General features: G+C 46.0%; 16 protein-coding genes and 1 non-coding gene across 17 annotated transcripts; 7 read left to right on the top strand and 10 right to left on the bottom strand.

The window, feature by feature from the left end:
* Nucleotides 1–416: 416 nt before the first annotated feature.
* Nucleotides 417–1955, top strand: BFR2 (rRNA-processing protein BFR2; the record flags this gene model as incomplete). Its single annotated transcript, XM_037284190.1, has 1 exon — nucleotides 417–1955. One exon carries the CDS (start codon nucleotides 417–419, stop codon nucleotides 1953–1955), a length of 1539 nt encoding a protein of 512 aa, XP_037140086.1.
* Nucleotides 1956–2113: 158 nt separating this feature from the next.
* Nucleotides 2114–3133, top strand: PIH1 (Pih1p; the record flags this gene model as incomplete). Its single annotated transcript, XM_037284189.1, has 1 exon — nucleotides 2114–3133. The coding sequence occupies one exon, from the start codon at nucleotides 2114–2116 to the stop codon at nucleotides 3131–3133; it is 1020 nt and encodes a 339-aa protein (XP_037140085.1).
* A 35-nt stretch (nucleotides 3134–3168) lies between these two features.
* On the bottom strand, nucleotides 3169–4431 carry PRO1 (glutamate 5-kinase; the record flags this gene model as incomplete). Its single annotated transcript, XM_037284188.1, has 1 exon — nucleotides 3169–4431. One exon carries the CDS (start codon nucleotides 4429–4431, stop codon nucleotides 3169–3171), a length of 1263 nt encoding a protein of 420 aa, XP_037140084.1.
* Nucleotides 4432–4852: 421 nt separating this feature from the next.
* On the top strand, nucleotides 4853–8848 carry CFT1 (cleavage/polyadenylation factor CFT1; the record flags this gene model as incomplete). The annotated part of the gene is made up of 1 exon (XM_037284187.1): nucleotides 4853–8848. The coding sequence occupies one exon, from the start codon at nucleotides 4853–4855 to the stop codon at nucleotides 8846–8848; it is 3996 nt and encodes a 1331-aa protein (XP_037140083.1).
* A 201-nt stretch (nucleotides 8849–9049) lies between these two features.
* On the top strand, nucleotides 9050–9697 carry GPI11 (mannose-ethanolamine phosphotransferase GPI11; the record flags this gene model as incomplete). The annotated part of the gene is made up of 1 exon (XM_037284186.1): nucleotides 9050–9697. One exon carries the CDS (start codon nucleotides 9050–9052, stop codon nucleotides 9695–9697), a length of 648 nt encoding a protein of 215 aa, XP_037140082.1.
* A 44-nt stretch (nucleotides 9698–9741) lies between these two features.
* Nucleotides 9742–10593, bottom strand: HG536_0E03180 (uncharacterized protein; the record flags this gene model as incomplete). The annotated part of the gene is made up of 1 exon (XM_037284185.1): nucleotides 9742–10593. The coding sequence occupies one exon, from the start codon at nucleotides 10591–10593 to the stop codon at nucleotides 9742–9744; it is 852 nt and encodes a 283-aa protein (XP_037140081.1).
* Nucleotides 10594–10889: 296 nt separating this feature from the next.
* RSC3 (Rsc3p) lies at nucleotides 10890–13379 on the bottom strand (the record flags this gene model as incomplete). Its single annotated transcript, XM_037284184.1, has 1 exon — nucleotides 10890–13379. The coding sequence occupies one exon, from the start codon at nucleotides 13377–13379 to the stop codon at nucleotides 10890–10892; it is 2490 nt and encodes an 829-aa protein (XP_037140080.1).
* Nucleotides 13380–13822: 443 nt separating this feature from the next.
* Nucleotides 13823–14455, bottom strand: CPR5 (peptidylprolyl isomerase family protein CPR5; the record flags this gene model as incomplete). Its single annotated transcript, XM_037284183.1, has 1 exon — nucleotides 13823–14455. One exon carries the CDS (start codon nucleotides 14453–14455, stop codon nucleotides 13823–13825), a length of 633 nt encoding a protein of 210 aa, XP_037140079.1.
* Nucleotides 14456–14563: 108 nt separating this feature from the next.
* On the bottom strand, nucleotides 14564–15409 carry MED6 (mediator complex subunit MED6; the record flags this gene model as incomplete). The annotated part of the gene is made up of 1 exon (XM_037284182.1): nucleotides 14564–15409. One exon carries the CDS (start codon nucleotides 15407–15409, stop codon nucleotides 14564–14566), a length of 846 nt encoding a protein of 281 aa, XP_037140078.1.
* A 153-nt stretch (nucleotides 15410–15562) lies between these two features.
* Nucleotides 15563–15940, top strand: FYV4 (mitochondrial 37S ribosomal protein mS41; the record flags this gene model as incomplete). Its single annotated transcript, XM_037284181.1, has 1 exon — nucleotides 15563–15940. One exon carries the CDS (start codon nucleotides 15563–15565, stop codon nucleotides 15938–15940), a length of 378 nt encoding a protein of 125 aa, XP_037140077.1.
* Nucleotides 15941–15981: 41 nt separating this feature from the next.
* Nucleotides 15982–16521, bottom strand: HNT2 (bis(5'-adenosyl)-triphosphatase; the record flags this gene model as incomplete). The annotated part of the gene is made up of 1 exon (XM_037284180.1): nucleotides 15982–16521. One exon carries the CDS (start codon nucleotides 16519–16521, stop codon nucleotides 15982–15984), a length of 540 nt encoding a protein of 179 aa, XP_037140076.1.
* Nucleotides 16522–16630: 109 nt separating this feature from the next.
* On the bottom strand, nucleotides 16631–17986 carry PFU1 (Pfu1p; the record flags this gene model as incomplete). Its single annotated transcript, XM_037284179.1, has 1 exon — nucleotides 16631–17986. The coding sequence occupies one exon, from the start codon at nucleotides 17984–17986 to the stop codon at nucleotides 16631–16633; it is 1356 nt and encodes a 451-aa protein (XP_037140075.1).
* A 154-nt stretch (nucleotides 17987–18140) lies between these two features.
* Nucleotides 18141–18213, bottom strand: HG536_0Etrna9V. Its single transcript has one exon. It is a non-coding gene; the product is annotated as a tRNA-Val (tRNA).
* A 394-nt stretch (nucleotides 18214–18607) lies between these two features.
* Nucleotides 18608–20593, top strand: PMT7 (putative dolichyl-phosphate-mannose--protein mannosyltransferase; the record flags this gene model as incomplete). The annotated part of the gene is made up of 1 exon (XM_037284178.1): nucleotides 18608–20593. The coding sequence occupies one exon, from the start codon at nucleotides 18608–18610 to the stop codon at nucleotides 20591–20593; it is 1986 nt and encodes a 661-aa protein (XP_037140074.1).
* A 14-nt stretch (nucleotides 20594–20607) lies between these two features.
* SRB7 (Srb7p) lies at nucleotides 20608–21060 on the bottom strand (the record flags this gene model as incomplete). The annotated part of the gene is made up of 1 exon (XM_037284177.1): nucleotides 20608–21060. One exon carries the CDS (start codon nucleotides 21058–21060, stop codon nucleotides 20608–20610), a length of 453 nt encoding a protein of 150 aa, XP_037140073.1.
* A 143-nt stretch (nucleotides 21061–21203) lies between these two features.
* VMA22 (Vma22p) lies at nucleotides 21204–21746 on the top strand (the record flags this gene model as incomplete). Its single annotated transcript, XM_037284176.1, has 1 exon — nucleotides 21204–21746. One exon carries the CDS (start codon nucleotides 21204–21206, stop codon nucleotides 21744–21746), a length of 543 nt encoding a protein of 180 aa, XP_037140072.1.
* A 182-nt stretch (nucleotides 21747–21928) lies between these two features.
* GIC2 (Gic2p) lies at nucleotides 21929–22969 on the bottom strand (the record flags this gene model as incomplete). Its single annotated transcript, XM_037284175.1, has 1 exon — nucleotides 21929–22969. The coding sequence occupies one exon, from the start codon at nucleotides 22967–22969 to the stop codon at nucleotides 21929–21931; it is 1041 nt and encodes a 346-aa protein (XP_037140071.1).
* Between the last annotated feature and the right edge of the window lie 292 nt (nucleotides 22970–23261).

The following is a 23261-nucleotide window of genomic DNA, read 5'->3' as shown; positions in this document are numbered from 1 at the left end:
TAGGAAAAGCTTGGTTCCGTTTGAACTGAATCACTTTATACGTCTGAATACTGGCATCTGATTCGCTGCGGATCACGTGTTTTATTCAGCACCTCACTTCGAGGTCTAAGAGGCTGGATATCCATACTGAAGAACATTGCTGAACTCGCAAAATCGTGCTCTGTTTTGTGGTAGAATTTGGCCATGTTCTGCCCTCGCTGTCAAAATATGCCTAATAGGGTAATTCGCTTAATTTCCATATTAGGACGCCTTGCCCGAAAGGGAAATTTGTTGAAAATTGAAGCTCTGAAAAATTTTAATGCGATGAGATGCTACTGCTGAGCGTTAGCTGGGTATGTAAAGAATAGCTACTGACATCGGTGGATATAGTCTCGCCGTACTCTTGAATCGTTGAGACGCCTACGATAGACTATATCATGGGTAGATTTGTGGCCGATGAGATCTCTGAGCTGGCTAATAGGCCAGCGAACAAGGATTACGACATTGAAGACGGTGACGCTGGAGTCTTCGAGCATAGGGAAGTTGGTTCTAGTGATGATGAAGTGTATGAGACCACTGAAGCGAACAGTGAGGAAAAGGCTCACTATGCGGCAGTAGGGAAATCTAGATTGAGAGATGACAGGATTGAGTTGGACGACGATAAGTACCAAGGAGCGGTGGGTTCTCGAGAGGAAGTCTTTGGAGAAGACAGTGAAAACGAGGTTGAAGGTGAGAGTGAAAGTGATGCAGTTTCGCTGAGAACAGATTCCGAGGACGAACTGATAAGTGAGGAAAGTGAAAGTGAGGCCGAAGAGGTTAGTGAGGCCGAAGATGCCCAGTACAAAAGGGAGCGGTTAGCCAAACTGATACAACAAGAGACTAGTAACGCGGTAAAAAAACTCTCTGAAACAACCCGAAAGGATGCCGCCAAGGGCCTGTGCATTTTGGAACAAAATAGACTGTTCGAGAATATCATTGACGTGCGAATCAAATTGCAGAAAGCGTTAAATTCTGCTAACAGCCTACCGGTGACCACAGAATCCTGGAAATACTTGAAGAGCGACAAGACCGATAGTTTGGTCAAAGAATCTCAGAAGCTGTTGACAAAAGTGCTCAATCAAATGATCGATTTCAGAAATGAGTTCCACATCAAGGATCATATCTCCCAGGAATCCGAGAAAGCGGAAAGGCCACAGAAACGGTCTATAAGTGATTTGACAAAGGAAACCGACAGATTGGACGACGAATTGAGCGTCTATAGGTCTGCTGTGCTCAACAAGTGGTCGACGAAAGTCGCCTCTGCCTCAGGAAGCCATGCTCTAACCTCTTCAAAGTTCAAAGCTATCAACCAACCGGCAGACGTTCAGGTGCGGAATCAATTGGCAGACACTGAAAGATTACTAAAGCGGACCTGTCTGAGCAGAAGAGGCATCACTCCGTTCCGATTTCACGATGATCTTAACAATGGGAAGCTGGATCAGATAGCTGCAAAAGAGACGCAGGACGATGATGCTGAAGATGCAGATTTAGATATTCCCCGCAACTACGATCCCAGGAAGAAAGATAACAATGCCTTCGATACAGCCGAGAATCCCTACATTTTCGACGATGAAGATTTTTACCGAGTTCTATTGAATGATCTTGTCGACAAGAAGATCTCAGATGCTAGAACCGCGAACGGGACGAGTGCCAACATAGCCATAACCTCACGCTCGACTAAGCTCAAGAAGAATGTCGATACCAAGGCATCCAAGGGTAGGAAGCTTAACTATTCAATCCAAGAACCGATTGCCAACTACGAAGCTCCTAGGGAATCTGGCTACAAATGGTCGGACGAACAGATCGACGAGTTTTTCGCTGGTTTTCTTGGTCAAAGAATCGATTTCGCGGAGCATGAAGAGACAGCGTTGGAGGAAGATGGAGACAAGGCTGAACAGGAGCTTATCAAGAAGGATGACATTCAAATTTTTGGTTGAAAACTCTTCATAGGTCGATTAAATAAGCATCTATTGTAAGCTATGCCATACTTCACGTGATTCTGTCCGTATTTGAAGCATAGTATGGTCATCTAGTAATGATTAGACATGAAGTATGTTAGAGTAGGTTAGACCAAAAGTTGAGAATTGGCTCACCCATGGATTTCATGTTACGACCAGTGGATGAGAAGGCTACTTCCGTGATTACATTAGAACCGACGCCAGGCTTTGTTGTCAAGTCAAGACTTATCACTACAGAAGGCAGGCCGAATCACCTATTAAAGCTTCAAAATGGCTCTAAAGTGTTCATCAATATTTGTCACCATGAGAAAGTACCCAAACCTGAGATTGATTTTGATGCCATTGTGGTCTATCCTTTAGTCATGAACAATCAATGGGAAATACCGATTATTACTTCTCCAGTTCGAGAGGATAAGGATAAAAAAGGTGCCTTATGCTACGTGTGGGACTGCTGTATTAATTCTGTATGCATGAGCTGGATTAACGAAGACTTGCAATTGAGAGAGATATTGGTAGAGTGGTGTTTAGAAGCATGCGAGATCTCAGATGTCGTGGGAATCTGCAGAGATCACATCGCATTCCCTAAGATGAAGAAAAAAGGTGACTTCATACCACACTTGGAAGTTCGTGCCAATGAATTAACTTCAGACTATCGTAAAGAAATAGCCAAGATGGCCGAAAAAGATGACAGCAGCCCGTCTAGAATTCTAGAGCTGAGACGAAACTTGCTCGAAGAACCTGAGGGCCTTTCCGGGATAACCGATGAGGAGCTTCCTCCCTTAATGCCGGCGGGAAGATCCAGCAAGCCATTAATTGAAGAAATCGATAATTTGAGCATCGACAGTTTGAAAAATGATAAACCTGCCATACCGAAAGAACTGCCGGAGCCGCAGTTTGAGGTACGAATGAGGAAAACTAAGAAAGCGGATAAATACAGGCTGAGGATCGAAATCGAGTCTCAGGTTCATTCTGCTTCCGATTTAAGACTCCGATACAACTCTCAACAAAATGCTTTGGAGGTTAGCAACGTTAACTTGACTGTCTATAAGGAAAAAAAGTTGCAAATTCCTCTTCCACATATTTTTACTGAAGCAGATGCTGCCCACTTGGAGGCCCTCTTTACCAAAGCGGACAGAAAATTAACTGTGTTTATTTAATGTCATTCTTCTGCAAATGCGTCTATAAAAATTCTTTAATGAGGTGGAAATGCCAAGTTTTGTCTATGCGCAACGTATTCGCTGCCTGCATAGCCGACAATCTCCTCAATTTGATCACTTTGCAAGCCCCTGATTCTCTTCACTTCCGCACTTGTGTAGTTCGACCTGGCTCTGCCAACGGTGACCAAAGGTACGCTAGCATCCAACTCGCCATTAGGCAATCGTTTTCCGGTCTTTAAGTCAACACACTCTAACTCGTGGAAGGAACCTTCGACGTCAATGACTCCTGCTGGCAGAAGACCAGCTTTGTCCTTACGCGTTAAAGCTGCGTACGCGCCTTCATCAATAATTATTGCACCATTGGTTATTAGACCATGAAGCATCCAGAATTCCCGGTTGTTCAAATGACGTTGATTGTCGTTGGCGATAAATTTTGTGTGTAGGGGCACATGCAGTTCCTGTAATTTCTTGAGCTCCTCTTTTTGTAGTGATTCCAGGTCGTCAGTGTACACTGGCTTGTCGCCGTCGATGTCAAGCGACTGTATGTAATCAACCACTTTGATTATGTTCGCCGGTGCATGGCTCTTCATAATAACTGTATGGACACCCGCATTTGTCGCAAGATCAGCCGCTATAAGTTTTGTTTGCATTCCACCGGTACCGACCTCTGATCCGGACCCGCTCGAGGTGTTCACCCCAGGCAATCCTTTGGATAGGTCTGGCACGACCAAGATACTCGTGGCCTGAGGATTGGTCCTTGGATTATCCGTGTAAAGACAATCAACGTCCGTCAGTAAAAAGAGGTAATCGGCACCGATGAGAGCCGCGGTAACCGCAGATAAGGTATCGTTATCGCCAAACTTGATCTCGCTGACCGATAAGGTATCATTCTCATTCACAATTGGCACAACACCCATTCTGAGCAGTTCATTCATAGTGTTCTGAGCATTCTTGTATTGCGACCAATCTGCGATGTCATTTCTAGTGATCAAGATCTGCGCAATTCGCTGGTCAAACTCAGCGAAAAGACCATCCCAGCGGCCAATTAGCCTACCTTGTCCCACGGCAGCAATTGCCTGCACTTCCGCTAGTCGCTTTGGTCTCTTGGTCAAGTTCATTGTCTTCAAACCGACAGCGATACCACCGCTTGAGACGATAATCACCTTATGACCAGCACGCTTCAGCATAACCACAGTCTCTACTATGAGCGACATGATCGACAGCTTGGGCTCCCGGGTTTCTTCGTCCACCAGGGACGATGAGCCCAGCTTGATGACAATTGTATAGGTCTTGCTCATAGCCACCCTAAGCCCTTGGCAAGCTAATCAAATGATTAGTTCTAGTAGTCATCGCCCTGAGGGCCTAATTTTTCACTTAAAGTATCCTAATGCGGCATAATATGTGGTGCATGGGTGTGATTATCACCATTTTGGCTTTAAGTCAACTTCGGCGCTACAATAGAGCCCTCTAGCAGAATTTGCAGTTGTCGATGAATACAATATGCCTTGATGAATGAGACTGCCGTCTAATCTGTCTTTAAGAATGCAACGACCGATGAAGGATGGTTCTATAAGATCTATCGTTGAAAATGAGATGAAATACTATCAACAAGGGCAACAAGACAAGACTGATGCTTTGATGTTGATCCAACCATAGCCAAACGGTGGCGGAGGCCAAGCATTTGCAGAGCGTTGGTTGGTTGTGGTACTAGAAACCGCCATGAATGTTTACGATGACGTTCTTGATCCAACAGTGGTTTCTCATTCGATAGTAGGTCATTTCACGACATCGGATTATCAGGAGTTATTGACTGTGAGAACAAATATCTTGACGGTTTACAGTGTGAGAGAAGATGGCAAACTGAATTGGACTAATGAGTTTAAGCTTCATGGGAAAATAGCAGATTTAACTTTGATTCCTCAAGCAAATTCATCTCTGGATTGTCTGCTTTTATGCACATCAATCGCAAAGATATCAGTGGTGAAGTTCGACGTTCTATCGAATAGCATTGAAACCTCCAGTCTGCATTATTATGAGGACAAATTTAGGGACGTCTCCATTCTGGATTTAGCGAAAGAGTCGAAACTGAGAGTTGATCAAGGCAAGCGATGTGTTCTGTTGTTTAACAACGATGCAATGGCCCTATTGCCCTTGAGAGGTATCAACTTAGAGGATGATGATGAGGAACACGAGACTGACGCCGGAAATGGGCGCGTTAACAAACGAGTCAAAACGGACACCGACAAGGTTTCCTTTCCAAGCAAGATTTTTTCAGCTCAAGAGCTGGGCAAAGATATTCGCAACGTGGTTGATGTAAACTTCCTACACGGTTTTAGTAAGCCTACAATCGCTATATTGCACGAGACGAAGTTGGCGTGGGCTGGTAACCGGCAGCTTAATCCGCTGCCGATGTCATATACCGTTTTCACTTTGGATATATCTGCTGATGAGAAAGTGACCCGGATGTCTACTACCACCATTGGTAAAGTCTCCGAACTGGCTTGGGACTTCCACAGTTTGTTGCCCGTCTCTAACGGCTGTGTCATAGTGGGAACCAATGAGCTGGCGTTTGTGGATAATAGCGGCTCTCTGCAGTCGATAATTTTGCTTAACACATTTACTGACAAGATCAATCGACAAGGCAGGATCATAGATGCTTCTAAACAGCAAATATTGCTTAACGAGCCCATTGTTCATTACTGGTCTCCACCAACGAACCCGAGACAAAATGACGAAACACTCTTACTTATGGATACGGAGTCTAATTTTTACTACGTTCAGCTCGAATCCGAAGGCCGACTTTTGGTAAAATTTGACATAATTGCACTTCCTATTGTCAACGATACGTTTAAACGGAACACTGGTTGCAGTTGCATCTCGCGCCTGAATAGGAAAGCCTCTAATGAAGACCAGGATCTATTTATCGGTTTCAAATCCGGTGACGCGCTTGTGGTTAGGTTGAACAGCGTTAAGTCTGCTGTTGAAACAAGAGATCATCACAAACAACTGTCGGAGGCTGTTGAGGACCTATATTATCAAGATGAAGATGAGGATTACTTATACTCTGATGGAGGGTCAGAAGGTGGAAAAGCGAACAACGATAATGACTTGATCGTTGAAACTGTGAATCCTTTCGATATTGAACTTCTATCTAGCCTCAGAAACGTTGGGCCTATTACATCCCTTGCTATCGGAAAGGTGTGCTCAGTAGAGAAATACGTCAGGGGCCTCTCAAATCCAAACAGGAATGAGTTTTCGATCGTCGCGACTTCAGGCAATGGCAGCGGCTCCCATATCACAGAGATACAAGGAAGCGTTCGACCTTTAGTGGAACTGGCATTGAAGTTTATCAGTATTACTCAAATGTGGAATCTTAAGATTAAAAACAAGGATAAATTCCTTGTGACAACGGATTCCAATAAGTCGAAGAGTGACATTTATAGAATCGACGATAACTTTGCATTGCATAAAGAAGGAAGATTTCGGAGAGATGCGACAACGGTGTACATGTCAATTTTTGGTGGTGGAAAGCGGATTGTGCAGGTGACGACTAACAATCTTATCTTATATGACACTAATTTTCGTCGACTGACAACGATCAAATTTGATTATGAGGTAGTCCACGTCTCCGTCATGGATCCGTATATATTAGTCACAGTTTCTCGAGGTGATATAAAGATATACGAGCTGGAGCCGAAACACAAGAAGAAGCTGCTGAGGGTTGATCTGCCTGGTGTTTTGAAGGAGATGGTGATCACTTCAGGTGTTATATCGAAGTCCAACATTTGCAACGAATTCTTCAACGATTTAAACGATCCAGAAGAGGAGCAGCTACTATTCACGTTTGCGACTGCGGATAATCAGATAATCTTTTTCCCCAAGATGCACAACGATCGTGTATTCCAACTAAATGGCATAGATAAGTTGAAAGAAAGCCTCTACATATCAACTTATCAGTTGCCAGACGAAATAATACCGGATCCATTTATTAAGCAGGTCATGCTAAACAAGTTGGGACATGGCAACAAAGAGGAGTATCTGACTATTTTGACGTTTGGCGGTGAGGTGTACCAATATAAGAGATCTTCCTCGAGTAATCGATTTTACAGGAACACCACTTCTAGTGATATCATAATCACTGGTGCACCCGACAACGCATATGCGAAGGGTGTGAGTGACATTGAGAGAATAATGTACTTTATCCCAGAGTTCAATGGATATTCAGTGATTTTGATATCGGGCAGTGTACCATATATCATTATCAAAGAGGATGATTCGTCGCCTAGATTATTCAGATTCGGCAATATACCACTGGTTTCGCTAACGAGATGGGGCAAAAGCTCTGTCATGTGTGTTGACGATATCAAGAATGCCAGGGTATATACGCTTGATTGTCGCGAAATTTATTATGGTAACAACTTACCTATACGACGTATTGATGTAAGTGATGCTCTAGAAGACTTCATGACACTCACTAAAGTGACCTACCACGAAAAGTCGCAGATGTTTATTGTATCCTATGCGAGAAATATTGACTATGAAGCGCTCGGAGAGGATGGTGACAAGCTAGTGGGCTATGAAGAAGGCGTGCCGCATGCCAAGAGCTTTCAAAGTGGTATTTTGCTAATCAACCCGAAGACGTGGAACATCATCGACAGAAAGGACTTCCCTGCCAATACGCTCATCAATGATGTGCGCTCTATGATGATTCAACTCGACTCTAGGACTAGAAGAAAGAAAGAGCTGATAATCGCTGGAATTGCTGTGATCGGAACTGAAGATTTGCCGCCTTCGGGATCCTTTATTGTGTTCGACGTAACAGAAGTGGTTCCGGAGCCGGGAAAACCAGATACCAATTTCAAACTGAGCGAGGTTTTCCAGGAAGAGGTACGAGGGACTGTTAGCACGATCTGCGACATCAGCGGAAGATTTTTGATCAATCAAAGTCAGAAAGTCATTGTGAGAGACGTTCAGGAGGACAACTCCGTCGTGCCGGTCGCGTTCCTTGACATTCCTGTACTGGTGACAGACGCAAAAAGTTTTGGAAACTTCCTGATCATTGGAGATGCGATGCAGGGCTTCCAATTCATAGGATTTGACGCTGAGCCCTACAGAATGATTCCACTAGGAAGAAGCATTCTGAAGATGGAGACAATATCGCTCGAATTTCTGGTAAATGGAGGCGATATTTTCTTCGCCATCACCGACACTGACAACATCTTGCATGTTTTCAAATATGCGCCCGACGAACCCAACTCCTTATCTGGTCAGCGATTGATACACTGTACCAGTTTCAACCTGCATTCTACGAACACCTGCATGGCACTGCTTCCCAAGAACGAAGAATTTGCGCCTGCAGAATCACAGATTCGCACGTTCCAGGCGCTCGGTGGCCAAATGGATGGTTCACTGTTCAAGATTCTTCCCTTGAAAGAAGATGCCTACCGAAGGCTGTACGTCCTTCAGCAACACATCTCTGAGAAAGAGACACAGCTGGCGGGTCTCAATCCCAAGATGGAAAGGCTGGCGAATGGACACTACAAAACAGCGCATGTTATGAGACCAATGCTAGACTTCAATGTCATTGAGAAATTCAAGGTTCTCTCCATAGAGAGAAGGAAGCAAATTTCACAGAAAGTCGGCAAGAGAGCGCAATTCGATATATGGCGAGACCTGATCAACATTGAGTTCTCAATGAGATCCCTCTGCGGCTAGTCTCGGCGAGCTGATTTGGTTGCCAACTTACTTAACACTATATAGTTGATTATCCTCAAGCGTCTTCCTAGCATAGTACACCTAAGGCGAGCGTTTTTCAGTACGCGAATGGACACGATGAGATTAATACAAGATTGATTTAAAGGAAGATCGTACTTCTACAATTGCTTGATCAATCCATCTCACAGTAAATCTGGGAGGATGGCTGTTAAGAATAGAGGTGCTGTGAGAAAGACCGTGTCGTTTTCAGATGATAACACTCTTACAAATCGTAACAATAAGAGGAAACACGTTGACCATGAAGATCCTCCAGTGTATGTTCGCAAGACGATCTTGACGATCCCATGGCATTTGATAGGCCTTATCTATTACTATACGTGCGTTTCAGAGGGTTACGACAGCTGGAAGCTACTATTTGCGCTAATTCCTCTGCAAGTTCTATATCTGAAGTACCAATTCAACAAATCGACAATTTATGGCAATAAGATTCTGAAGCTGAAAGGTTCACTGGCGATTATATCGGCTTGCGCCACGTTACTGTTGACAGTACCGGCTGTAGTCATTACCATTCTGTTCGGAGCACCAGCGACTGAGAAATGGAGGGAAACGTGGATATTCTCGCTGCATTGCTGCTACCTTGCATATCCCGCTATCTACCAGGTGTTCAACGGGGACTTCAAAGTGGGCCTGTGGAAAAAGTACTTTATTATGATTGTCATAGGAGCCTGGTGCAGCTGCGTGGTAATACCGCTTGACTGGGACCGCGATTGGCAAGCTTGGCCAATACCCGTGGTTGTCGGTGCTTACATTGGGGCTTTCCTGGGTTACTCCTTTGGGTCCCGCTTTTGATGGGTCTATGTACATATATGCATTCTTTGAAGTATCGAATATTATTAGGCCTCTGATTTGGTTATTTGCAACAATTCCTCATCTAAATACTTTCTGCTTCCTGGAACGAACTGCGTCTGCAAGAAGAAAGTGCCAGGACCTTGGATCTTGCTGAAAACCCTACCTGTTGCGAAGGACTTGTTCAATTTCATCAGCACTTGATCGTAGTAGCGCTGAAAATACCTGGAGAAAAAGCTGTACATAGCACTGGGACTCCTATAAGGTGATTGCAGCCTAATCAAGCGAATTTGTGCCTGGGAATCATACGCCAGTATAGATTCGCTCGCTACTACCATATGCTCGCCTTCTCTGAGGATGACTTGATAAACTGGCCCTCTTCCGGCAAGGGCAACAACTCCATAGCCAGTGATCTGATTATTGTTTCTCAGCATCAAGTTTCCGCTGTAGCATAGCACACTTTGGTCAAATTCAGGCACATACATGCCGTCGTTTTCACCACTATCGATCTTTACAACCGCGATATTCGACATAGGCGTCGGAGACGCCATGATCAAATTGGCGGGATGCTCTCCCGTCACTATCCTAGAGAATCCCACAGTACCTACAGATTCTTGTGCCAACAACGGTTCATTTTGGACACTTGCATCGGAACTTATCGCGTTGATCTTGTTCATTTTGCCGTATATCTCACATGAACTTGGTATCTTCACCAAGATCGAGTCCTGAAGAGGTACGAAATCTGGTAATTCGATAAAACAGCCTGTTCCAGTGCCCTTTTTCTTTATAGCGAAATCTGAAATACAAGTTCCAATATTGCTGCGAAATCTCACCTGTCGTAAGCTTAAAAAGCGACTCACTGGTCCAACCGAACTGCTACGCCAAATCATTGATGGCATTGACTAAATACCTGGACTCAAGGCCTCGATTTTAATTTACCTTACTTTAATTACTTTAAGAAAGCTATCCTCGAGCTTTCAACGAGGCGCTTTGTCGCTACAGCATAGTATATACCATCAACAAGTCCGATGGCTCCAAGTCTTCGATTCCATTGGCAATCAGATTGCCGTGTCCTGGCAATGGCTGCAAGTAGTCGTTATGCTTTCTATCAGATGGAAGCTTCATTATAATTACAAAAGTTACATACATGATATGTCCAAATCGGATGCATCATTCAACGGCAGTACATCGGAGACTAACAGTAGAATGAGTTGAATATGTCCGTGAAATTTTCTGGTGTCAAGCCCAGTGTCTGTGGATTTGTAGGTTCGTATGGTTTCCTTTGACTATAGAAGTCTGATTTTATCAGTGATTCTGATATTGCGCGTAGTTTTGCAGTAACCTTGGATAAGTTTGGTTCGTCTATCAGCTCGAAAGCGTTAGGTACACCATAAAGAACTGGTGCCTTTCCTGCTACGTGATTTAAAGTGGTCATCGTACCGCTTTCGCACAGTGCGATGTACTCAAGTGTGGTTCTCAATTTGCAGACAAGCTTGAAGATCAACGGGCTGGCGACCTTACGATTCCTTGCATAATCTTGTAGCAGCATGAGCACTTTGTTCAATAGTAGTGTCAGTGTCTCGGACTGTTGAGCGTCAGGCCTTGTGCTGTCGTCTGCCATCGCGCTCGCGCTCACTTTTGTTGAACGAATGTAGGATCTTTGATACAACCCAAGTATCATGTGGCATATACTTTCCAAGGTGAGGAAGGACTTTTTAGCAAAGATAAACTCATAACCAGCAAATTTCAGATTTGCCAAACAGGAGAATACAAAGAACAGCGTTTCTTGAACCAATTGTAAAAAGTCTTTGTAGTAATCTACAAAATCACTGGCATCCTTGAATCTTTCGTATTGCATCAGCAGAAAATAATTCAAGTACAACATCGCATTACGATATATTAGAGAGTCCACCACGCTGTTGACGATTGCTGCTGTTGTGTAGCATTTCTTATTCTGCTCATGCAATTTTACTTTGAAAAGATCTCTTAGCCCCAGTACTTTCTTCAAAGAAAGCATGGAATCCCTTGTCTGCAGGTATTTCAGCATATCTATCTGGAAATTCAGCAGGGCATAGTCGATATTCAATAAGGGATCGATCACAGTTGCTGAGTTTAGCTCTGATCCTACCACCATTGAGGGTACTTCACCCCTGAATAAATGTCTCCAACAATAGTTCTTAAAGATGAAGTTCCAGAGTAACATATGCAGTTGGTTTTTGGTTTCATGGTTAAGCGACAGTTGACGTGCCAAGTGAACATCTTCGTCGCCATCGATAGAATCATTATCGCAAGTGTCAGATATTGATTGATAATATTTCCATAATGCGATGAAATTCAGCACGGTAACCGTGTATGAGTTGTTGTCCCTTCTATCGATCTCTGATTTTATGAGATGCAGATTGGTCCTAAAACTTGGTACCCAATCTCTCAACTGATGGAAAAGCGCCAGTTGTTCATCCTTCAGCGGAATGAGCACCGATGACGACAGTGTTTCGTAAGTGAGCAACAAGCAAACGGTAATTTGGCCCAATGTGGCTATCTGCGGCAGATCTAACTTATTCGGTGAAAAGATGGGCTCGCGGCCGAACAGCTGCTCCACTGCGGTCATCAGTTCTCTTGGTTTGAGAATAGGAATCAACGAGTTGGTATCTGCCACCGTAGCCAGGTATTTAGTAATAATTTCCTGTGTGACTCCTCTAGGAGGGAACCTTATGGCCTGGTCGTTCTTGAAGGTTGCAGGCCCTTTTGATTTTTGCTGTCTCCAGTTCGCCAGCTGATCGTTGAAATGGGTGCTGACGACCTCGTTGATCTTCCTATAAAACTGCGCCAGATACTCGTCACGTATTGTGAGGAATCGTACGCTGAATATGCAATTAGGCGCATCCGATAACGGGTTCAGTTCCGTCAAGTTATCTGGGTTACTGACGGCCAGGACGTCGAAAACCTGTTTGGACTCCAGAAACTCAGGGTCCAAATCTCTAAACTCATTAATACTCATTCCGTCCCCTTTCAACGACATCTGCAGCCGCTTGAGCTCCGGGATCGCGATGTCGTTTGCGTCCTTACCGCTCCCGCTACGTCCGCCGTCGCCCCTGCCGCCCGAGTTCCCATTAGAGAGCAGTTCCCCGGCCTTCCACAGCTCCATGCCAATCTTGTTCCCCGTGATCTCCTGCAACTCCAGCAGTCTGGACTTCAAAAACTCCATCTCTTTCAACAGCACCTCCTCCTGTGTGTACGGCGAAGTCATGATATCGAAGATCGCAGGGCCCTGCACCCAATTCAAGTGCAGCGCCGACCCGTTCGCCGAGCTCACGGGCTTGTTCTCAAAACTGGGCACCGTCCTCGGGATAAACTGCGCCGTCTCCACAGCGCCGGGCGAAGCCCGGTGCTGTTGCGCGTTCAGCAGCTGCAACCGAGTGTTATACTCCCGTATCTGCTCCATCGAAGCCAGCTCGGGATTATGGTGCAACTCAGCACCGCTCTCGCGCACGTGATCATACTTAGCTGAGCTCTGCGAAGAGTTAGACGACACGTACTGTCCGGGAACGTCCGGGAAGAAACAATCCGTCTTACCATTCTTCAAGCAGTTCCCACAGATCGGCTTTACTCGATCACATCCAATCTTCCGCCTACGACACTGCACACACGCAGGCGGTTTCTTCATTTTCCTACCACGGATATCCATCTTCTCACACTAACCATTCACAGCTCTCTCTTCACCTAGATCGCAACCTCGATGACCTTGCTGTAGCCGCCGATCCTTCTTAGTTCGCTCCTACGCTCTTCTCTTACTGTCACCACCGCTAAAGCGCCAGACGGACCAAAACGCACGGTGCTCGGAAGAAGCCTTTACAAACAAAATCTGGCCAAAGTGAAAAAATTCCACCACGCAAAGATAACAGCACACCACTGGCGACCAAGCAACCGCTCAAACTGTTGTTTCGACGCTCTTGACTTGTTGCAAACGTTTCTTGACGTCGTCCAACTCAATCCAATCAAAACTTTTACTGGCTCTGGACCCCCTAACGTGACATGGGCGGTCGGTGTGGCCGGGTAACGAATTCGTACTACGTGATCAGTATACCGATTTAAAGAGCTAGACAGCTATACAGGTGGCATTCGAGCGCATCAGAGCTCGTCGCGGGCCTTCTCTTGGGCGTGCTGGACGGTCTGGTTGTCCAGTGGTACGGTCTCGGCTTCGCCGCACGCGGCGATGACAACTTTCTCCAGCGGAGCGTCTCTGCTGTCTCTGGGGACGTTCTCGATGTAGTGGACGACGTCCATGCCCTCGAGGACCTCGCCGAACACCACATGTCTGCCGTCGAGCCATGGGGTGGCCACGGTGGTGATGAAGAACTGCGAGCCGTTGGTGTCCTTGCCCCGGTTGGCCATCGAGAGCCTGCCGGGCCTGTCGTGCTTGACGTCGAAGTTCTCGTCGGGAAAGCTGGCACCGTAGATCGACTTCCCGCCGACGCCGGTGCCGTCGGTGAAGTCACCGCCCTGGATCATGAACTGTGGGATGACGCGGTGGAAGATGGAGCCGAGGTAGCCCATGGCAGGGTCCTGCGAGATGGTCAATTCATAGAAGTTGTCGGCCGTCTTGGGCGTGGTGGCACCGTACAGGCCCACGACGATGCGGCCCACCTCTTTGTCGCCGTGCTGGATGTCGAAGTAGACCTTGCGGGTGATCTGCGGGTCTGCGGCGAGCACAATCGCCTTGAAGAAGAGCACGAACGATAACGCAAAGGCTAGTAGCTGCATTGGATTTGTTTCTTTCGCTGTCGTAGTGAACTGTGGTGGTGGAGTGTATTAAGAGACCAAATCGCTTTAAAGGCCAGCATAACCGTCCGCGATGATCGAGACCTGCGCTTAAACGTATTCTGGCGTCGATCTGGCGCTGATGTACATCAGTTTCTGCATCATCTCTGGTGTTAGCACGTCCCGGCTGGCACTGGCACCGTTGTTGTCCAGCTGGTCTGTTCTCGCCGTTTGCGCGGTCTGTCCCGTGTTCGTAGTCGATGGCAGCTCGTTGGCAGTTGCCGTGGCCGGAGCGCTGTCCTGGCTGCCGGTGGCGCCGTTGGCCGCGCCTGGATTCGCCGATGTCGTGTTCTGTAGCCGCTTGAACCGCACTCCTTGCGATGGCTGAAACTGCGTCAGACTGTGGAGCTGTCCTAGCGTCTCCGACAGGTGGTAACTGGCAGACATGACTCTGCTCTGGACGATTTTGAAGACGGTCGGAGACTGATACACGTTAGCACCGATGATGTAGTAGTCCTGTAGAACGCGGATCCGTTGCGCCGCTAGTCTCTCTTGTTTCTTGACGACCCAGAAGTCCGGTTCGCGCACATAGGCAAGCACATACTCGATGCCCTTCATTCTGGCGAGCTCCCGCTCCAACATTGCGTGTACGGGATACCTGGCTAGAAGGCTTCTTCTCACGGGATCTGCATACGCGAATTCATCCTGGTCCTGCTGCTGGCCCGGACCGGCACCAATAACCTCCAGATCGTTGGGACGTGGCTTGCCCTCCTGCGTCTGCACGGGCTCACCAGGAACCTGCGAGAACTGTCGCTGCATCTTGATCACTTGGTTGTTCGAAGTCTTGTTGAAGAACGGCGACTCGGCAAAGTAGTCCAGCACATTATCGGTCCTGAGCCCAAACGCCTGGATCCATTCAGGCGATTTCCATTGCAATTCGTCCAGCGGAGTATTCATAGCGATTGTCAACCTTTGAAGCCCAGGGCACTTTAGTTTAAGCTCATCACTATAGTGTGTAGACTTTTTTTTGCAGTTACTCTTGACAATAAACTCTTAAAAGCAGCTCACAAGAGGCTCATTTGCCACAATAGGATACCGATCTCGACCGCTATGCTGTGCCGCCGGTTCGTCTCGACCACCAGTCCTTTGCTGCGTCTTTCCCGCACTTTGAACCGAGTAATTCCAAAGCCTACAGATCAAATACCAGATGTAGCGACTTTCCTGACAAGAATAGGCAGAAAGTGTGATGAGGCTGCTGAAATCTACGAGAATAAGTGGGAAAACCTGTTCGTGTGGGACTCCAGAGACTTGAAGGAGAAAGGCGTCTCTGTGCAGCAACGAAAGTATATTTTACATCAAGTGGAAAAGTTGAGGAAGAATGAGCCAATTGTGGAGATCAAGAAGGGCAAGAAGTCGTTCTTTGGCGGTGAGAGGAAGAGAAAGGAGAACATTGCCAAATGGAAAGCGGAACAGAGGTCTAAAGAGTAGTCATGTATCATTTTACTTGTATATAAACATGAACAGAAAATTCAAGCCGATGTAACAGTGAATTCGGCCAATTGGCGCTCCAATTCCATTGCCTCTTGAGCCATCTCCTCCTGAGAACGGGCTATTCGTTGGTCGTCGGGTTTTGCCAACTTCTTGCGGCCTTCTCTGCCACCAATTGCTAAATACTCGCTACGTCGCTCATCCCAGCTCTGAAATCTCCAGTCGTCGAGCTTATCGTATATCTGGTCGCCGATGTTGTTTGTTCTATACCTTGGGATGATATGCGTGTGCAAGTGTGGAACTGTCTGACCAGCCTCGGGACCGTCCTGAATAGCGATGTTCAGTGAATCAGCTTTGAAATGCCAGCTGATGAACTTCTGAATTAGCTGCAACGTGTTGAAGTAATCAGTCGATTCGTCCGGAGTCAAGTCGCTTAGCCTGACCACCTGGGTTCTTAATGGGACAATGAGAACGTGGCCGGGGACCAGTGGTTTCAAGTTAACCAGCGCATACGTATATTTACTCTTGAAGAATACTTGGGGAGTCACCACGTACTTGTAGAAATATATGGGACCTGACATGCTGCAGTTCGCCTTATCCCTTTGGTTTCGATCTTGAGATTAACGTCTTGTAGTTTGCATTTCTGAATGTCGCATCACATCATTAAAACATATAAAACTAATCTTAACATTAATAACTTAAATACAAACTGCCGCCTTGATCTTCAAAAACGGATACCAAGTCCGAAACGTCATCGCTGTTCATGTCCCATCCGAGCTTGGAAGAAACGCTGATGTTCTTCAAGCAAGGTAGCCGTGACTCCATAATAGCGATCGTGAAGTCGTCCGGATGGATCTTCGAAGCCAGCCCCAGCGAGCCACTGCATTCCAGATAAATGGTACGCAAGGGGCGCGGATAAACCAGGGAAGCCAACATGTGTTCAGAGAAGACCCATCTGGAGCAATAATCGACCATCAATTGAATCGAGATCAGACGCGAAGAGTAACGAAAGACGTAGTCCAAAGCATTCTCATGTAATGACGGCATAGGGTAGTGGAAATAAAGGTGCTGCAAATTGTCACCAATTTGCGAAAGGACCCGGTAGACCGCATGTTCATCGACTTTAGGGCAGTAAGAAAACTCCAGTGTAGTAATGCTTCTTGGCCACTGTGTTTCGCGGACAAACTCATTGGTGATACCGCCACTAAGCTTCAAATACTGTAGATTCTCAGGCCATTGGAACTCGCGAAACCCGTCGCAATTGATCGAGCTCCTGGGAAACGCAAGGTGGGTCAGATGCTTGAAATTTTTGATAGCGGCAAACAGTTGCTCCAGTTTCACCGTCTCTGAAACAAGACCAAGATCCAGGTACTTGAGCTGAAGGCATGATTTCAACGATATTAGCGGCGCATATCCGAAACTCGTCTGGGGCGCAGTGAATTTTTGCAAACTGGGAGAACAACGCCGTAGTAACCTAGAAACGAACGAGTTCCTTCCGCTCTGCATGATCGATGCCAAATTTAGCTCCTCAACATACCCACCTATCTTCTTCTTTCGATTGCTTATCACAGCGTCCACGAAACTGTTGAAATTCCTACAGTTCAGTGCTGGATGTCTGTAGATCAAAGGCAAACATAGCAGATACCAAACCTTACAGACCAGTAAATAGCTAGGATCGAATGGCTCATCGCTAAATTTCAAAATTAACGCTTGAATCTCCCAAGGAAGCCGCATGTCCCCTAAATTCTCCTTTTCCTCATCAGACGTCTTGCGAAATGGGTCCAACGACCCCATAGATTCATTTTGACGTGCTTTGAAATGCACTATACTATCAGTAGATTTTCGATTAGAACAGTGTTCTTGTACCTTGTCGATCCCTTCCACATCGTTATCTCTTGCAAATTCTGTAATACACTCCTCCCCATAGATTTCTTCGACGGCAGGTGAAGTTGTTGGTGTAAAACCATAAGTGCGACTGTGGCCTTGGCCAGCAACGTACTTCCGGTACGGTGCCTTCACCTTCTTTGGTCTACATTTGTTTCCCATGAGATAAAGGCCAAAAATCACGGCTCCTTACGGAATATGATACTGGAAACACCAAGCAAAAGGACTTGCTCTCTTTAACTGGTCTCTCAAGAAGATTCTATGGCTCAAGGACTAAACACTTCAAAGGAAGGGGTTGAAAAAAAATTAGAAATCATGTTCTAACTGAGGTTCGAACTCAGGACCTTTGCCGTGTGAAGGCAACGTGATAGCCACTACACTATTAGAACTAGAAACTTGTTATAGTTGAAAAGTTTCCATAGAGTAATACCAAAACGTAGGATTGAGTATTTGCCCATATCTTGATGTGAGAAATCGAGTTGAAGGTGGTGAAAGGTTGGTGAGGCAATGTTGAGATGATGTGACGAGTATAGTGGACCAGAAACAGGTACTGCAACCGATTTCTGTTTACTCCTGAGTTGAGCAAAAATACATGCTTGCGTCAACGCACTGCACTGGACTTATAGGTTTGCCATGGAGCTCAATTGGCGGATTCGTTATCTCGCTTTGTGTATAGATCGCTGCCAGCTGCGATAAGCTTCAGTGGACTTCAGCACTTACGCTCGCGTTGGATAACCACAACTCTCGCACAGGGAAACTGAGGAGTTGCTTCCACCGGATCCGATGTCTGAGCAGGCTGGCAAGAAATCTACGGTTCGAAAAGATGACGTTGTCGAGTTGGCCCAAGGACCCTTCCGAGAATACCAGCCGGTCGACACTTATTGGTCGAACGAGGTTGGTAAAGTAAAACTGCTCGATGCTATCCTATCGCTCACCATAGCAGTATCGTTTGGGCTGTTCATGATCAAATCACAGCCTGGTGGATTCACAAGGGACATCTCTGAGAGAGAGCAAGAGATAGTTGATGCTCTCGAGTATTTTCAGCTGGGCAAGTTTGATCTGAACATTCTACCGTCGTTAGGAATCCAGTTACTGTCTCTATTTCCGCTTCAGATAGAGGTTCTGCGAAAGATTTCCGTTGGTGTGGCGTCATTGACCTTGTCATTCCTGTTTCTGACACTAAGAAGGGTGAATACGTCTTTTCCGTTTGCCATTAGTGGCGCCATTGCGTTAGGATCGCTGCCAATCTTCCAGATCGAAGCCGCATCCGTTTCCATCTATGTGATCCAGTGGTTTTTCCTTTCTATGGCATCATACTTGTGGCAAAGTGCTAAATGCTCAAGGCATTTCACAAAGGCGTGGTTTAGCAATTTGTTGCTCCTCGCCGTCACATTAGGATTAGGTGCGTCTACAAGGTACATCGGCCTCCTGACTTGGGTTTGGGTTTCTATTGTTTCTATGAAAGAGTTCTGGAATGTGCTGGGAGATACGACGTTAACCAGTCGTTATCTGACCAAATATGTTGCTGTCAAAGTTATTATACTCGGAATCATTCCATTCGCTGTTTTTATGTCATCTTTAAGTCTTCAGATGTTAAGCTGGACTCATGACACTCCCGAACTCTCCCAATACATGTCCCCAAACTTCAAAGCCTACCTCAGAGGCCCCTTTGAGCATCCGGAATACCTCTATTACGGATCTGTCATCACTCTTCGTCACCATGAGTCTTTGGGCGGATATTTGCACTCACACAACCATACATATCCATCTGGATCGGGGGAGCAACAGGTTTCATTGACCCAGCAAGAGGAAGATTACAACAATAAATGGTGTATCGAACCTCCAAGACCACACAGTGACGAAAATGGTTCTCTGAGAAAAGTCAATGATTTTGGCAAGGTAAGACTGAGACATTGCGCTACAGGTAAACTGCTCAGAGCATCATCGGCGAAACCGCCAGTATCAGAACAAGAGTACAATTCCGAGATATCCTGCACAGGAGATGCTGATTATGTCGGCAATTCCGATGAGCTCTGGACTGTGGTATCAGTTGGTGATCCTTTGCATTCTGCTCTTAGACCATTGAAATCGCTTGTGAAGTTTTTGAACGAAGGCCAAGGTTGTACCATGCTTGCTCATGATACAAGACTACCTAACTGGGGTTTCCATCAGCAGGAAGTTTTATGTCTACGGTCTCCTACTGAATCGAGAACCTTATTCGAGATCGAAACGGAACAGCTGAACGCTACTGACAAAATTGAGTACAGAACCTTCACAGGAGATGCAAGAAAAGTTATTGGCTTTGTTAAATTATTGGTGGAGCTTGTACAAAGGCAATACAAGTGGAACTACTACGAGAACAAATTCAAAAAACACAGTGAGCCAACCGTCGAGAAATGGCCCTTTCAATTGTTTCAACAGAAGTACGTTACCCACATTTGGATATCCTCGGTGCTTTATCCATTGTGTTTTGTCATCTACCAGGCTGTTCAGATGTTGCCATGGCGACGCCCTGCCATTAGAAAAGCATCCAAGACTCTGAATACAATCATTCATGTGGATTTTGCGGTAGAATGCCTCTTGGGATGGTTTTTACATTATCGTCCATTCGTGGCCTCCCCACACGCCGACCAAAAGATGTCCTCCTATGTGTCAAGCTTATTTTTTGGACAATTGCTCGTGTGGAAGGCAGTCGACTCATGGTGCAAGACCCGTCTGTTGTATGGTGCCCTAATATGCATATACATAGCATATATCCTTCACGGTTAGAGTGTAAGCCAAAATCACTTCTCTATTGCGCTATCATTTGATGAAACCAGTGCTTGTCGAGACTCAGCTATCCCACCGACAAAAAACTCGATCATAGAGCTCACATCTTCAAGAAGCTTTTCTTTCCTGATGACAGCCTCAACCTTATCGTTTTCAACCTTCACCAGCTCCTTCTGCAGAGCGTCGATCTTGTGAAGCTGTTCTGCTGCAGAGACGTCCACTCCTGGCAGCGAATCTATCAGTTTTATAATCTGTCTTGTCTTCAAGATGATATCGGTAGATAATTCATCAATTGTGTTGGCAAACTCCTCAGGGGGTGCCACTGTGGCATGGCGATCAGACATCTTCATCTCTGTTTCATTAGCTGGTTCAAAGTCGTGATTCTTATCGATGTAATTGAGCGCTGCACAGAACTGCTCCATCATTTGGTCCAAGCATATTTGCAATTGCGTCAGTCTATCCGTCATACCAACTGCTTCGATCGGTTATCTGTCGGATTTACTCTATAACGTTGGTTAGTGATGAGCTGAAGGCTACTAAAAAGATTCTTGTAAGCGAAGTCTTATACTGGCAAAGTGAGCAACGGTAACCAAAAAGAAGCTCATTAGTGATGGATGAGGATGCCGATTATCTGGAACTGCTAAGGTTGCTTTCACGTTACGATCTCCTGCTAGAACAGCTGCAAAAGACGATGGGAGAAGGGTTTCAGAACCTTGGAAGAGCCAATTACCACAATAAAAATGCTCTGAGGGGCAGGTACGGTTCAGATTACTGGGACGAGTGTTACGAGGGTCAAATAGCTGTCGAAAGGCAAAACGACGGCAGCGTAAGTATCGTAAAACTGGCCTTGGCGGACGAATCTGAAGAGATGCCCGATGAAGACGAGAAAGTGGACGAGAAATTGCATGAAGAGGCATTGCTACGCAGGAGGAACCAAGCCAAGCAGAGAAAATTGCAAAAAACTCGGCATAGGGAACCTCTTACAATGTTTGGTGGCATTTTCTCTGTTCCAACATCGCTAAGACAATGTCAAACAAGCTTCAAAGGTGCTATTCCACTAGTGGAAGAACTGATCAACTGCAAATTAGCCACGAAGAGATTGCTTGACAACCTGGAAGAGCGTAACGGCGTTGGTGACATTTCAAGACATTAGTTGAAGGCAGGCTGTGATGAGCCCGTTATACAATTACATAGTGAATGACGTGACGATCCAAAAGGATATCGTATATGCAGTGAATGACGAATGGATAAACTGTTGAGCGAATGGAATGTCCGGAGATGCTAATGCGATAATACAATTTGAGCGAATGACCGACTCTGGGAAATTTGTACTGTTCATGCCGAAGATTTGACCGGCGTTATCTGCGAAGGCGTTGCAGAATTGCTTGGCTGATGGTAACATAGTAGTACATCGTCAAGCGATTTTCGAGAAGCTGGCGTCTCTTCGTTGAACCATCTGTTTTCGATCTCTGGTGTGCGAAGTAGCTGAGAGCTTGATTTCGCCCTCTTCAACCGATTCGGAGAAGATGCAAGTCTCTTGGAATCTCCCATCGTGTCCCGCTTCGTTGGAGTCTTGGGACACTCTGTCGCCGACTGAACCTCGATCAGAGCTGGGAAATCGTAATCTCTGAGAAAACTGATCGATGAACCGCTGTCAGAAGACTCTCTATTCTTCCTTTCTCGCAGCGTAAGCTTGTCCATGCCAGAGATCAGAGCAGCTCTATGTGGCGAGCTCGATTCATGTAGTATTGATGTAGCCATTGTCGAACTCGAGGCGATACGGCCTGTTGTGCTGAATCTAGAGTATCTCGAGGAACCCGTGGTTGATACGGACATCCTCGCCGAAGCACGCTTGCGCTCGTTCACTTCGCCGGAGCCACTGGAAGAATCTGTTGTCGAATGAGTCACGAAAGCTCTACTCAGCGGTCTGGATTTGGGCTGATTTTCAGCTTGTGCCGATTGCTCCTCCTGCCTCTCTTCTTCGAATCCTGTTCTGACATCGGCGTGGGAAATGTGCTGAAATGCAAATGGTGAAGAGATCTTTGCCGTGTCCTTGAGAACATGGTGTTCTTTATTCTTGAAAAGGGCAAAAAACCCTTTCTTCTTGATCGAAGCTTTCTTCCTCGAAGGCGTCAGTGCTGAAGTTGACAAGAACTTGGAAGTTTTGATGTTTTTCCCCAAAGCTGCTAAATCGATGTTCTTCTTGTTACTTAGCAATGGTTTATCGCTATTAACCATCGTAATCGCCAAGTCATCCTCGTCGTCAGGTCCCATGAACTGCTGTACCTGCAGTCCGTAAAGCTTTTCAGCTTCTTCGTCCTCGTCCAACCAAATGGACTTCATCTGCGGTAAATTGAACGTCCCTGCCGTCGCCATCTGTGATCTACGCTACAATTGCTCCTCCTATCTTCAAGGTCACCTAGACTTGCAAAATTCTGCTCTTCTATATATATGAGACGCGAACAATAGAGGCAAGTGTTTGACACAGCAGCGTATGATAGCTGAAACACGGTGAGGTTCTGGACAAAGCTTCAACCTGTCAGATCTCGAAACTTGATACTACTTTTCGTTTGATAGCCTGAGACGTCTATTAACTATTTTACCCGATACAGATCGACGACACGAAATACTGACGCGCGGCGTGCCTTAAACGTTTTATTACCCTATT

This window comes from Torulaspora globosa, chromosome 5 (assembly GCF_014133895.1).
Source record: "Torulaspora globosa chromosome 5, complete sequence".
Classification (NCBI taxonomy): Eukaryota; Fungi; Ascomycota; class Saccharomycetes; order Saccharomycetales; family Saccharomycetaceae; genus Torulaspora; species Torulaspora globosa.
This window is presented reverse-complemented; position numbering and strand designations above follow the sequence as displayed.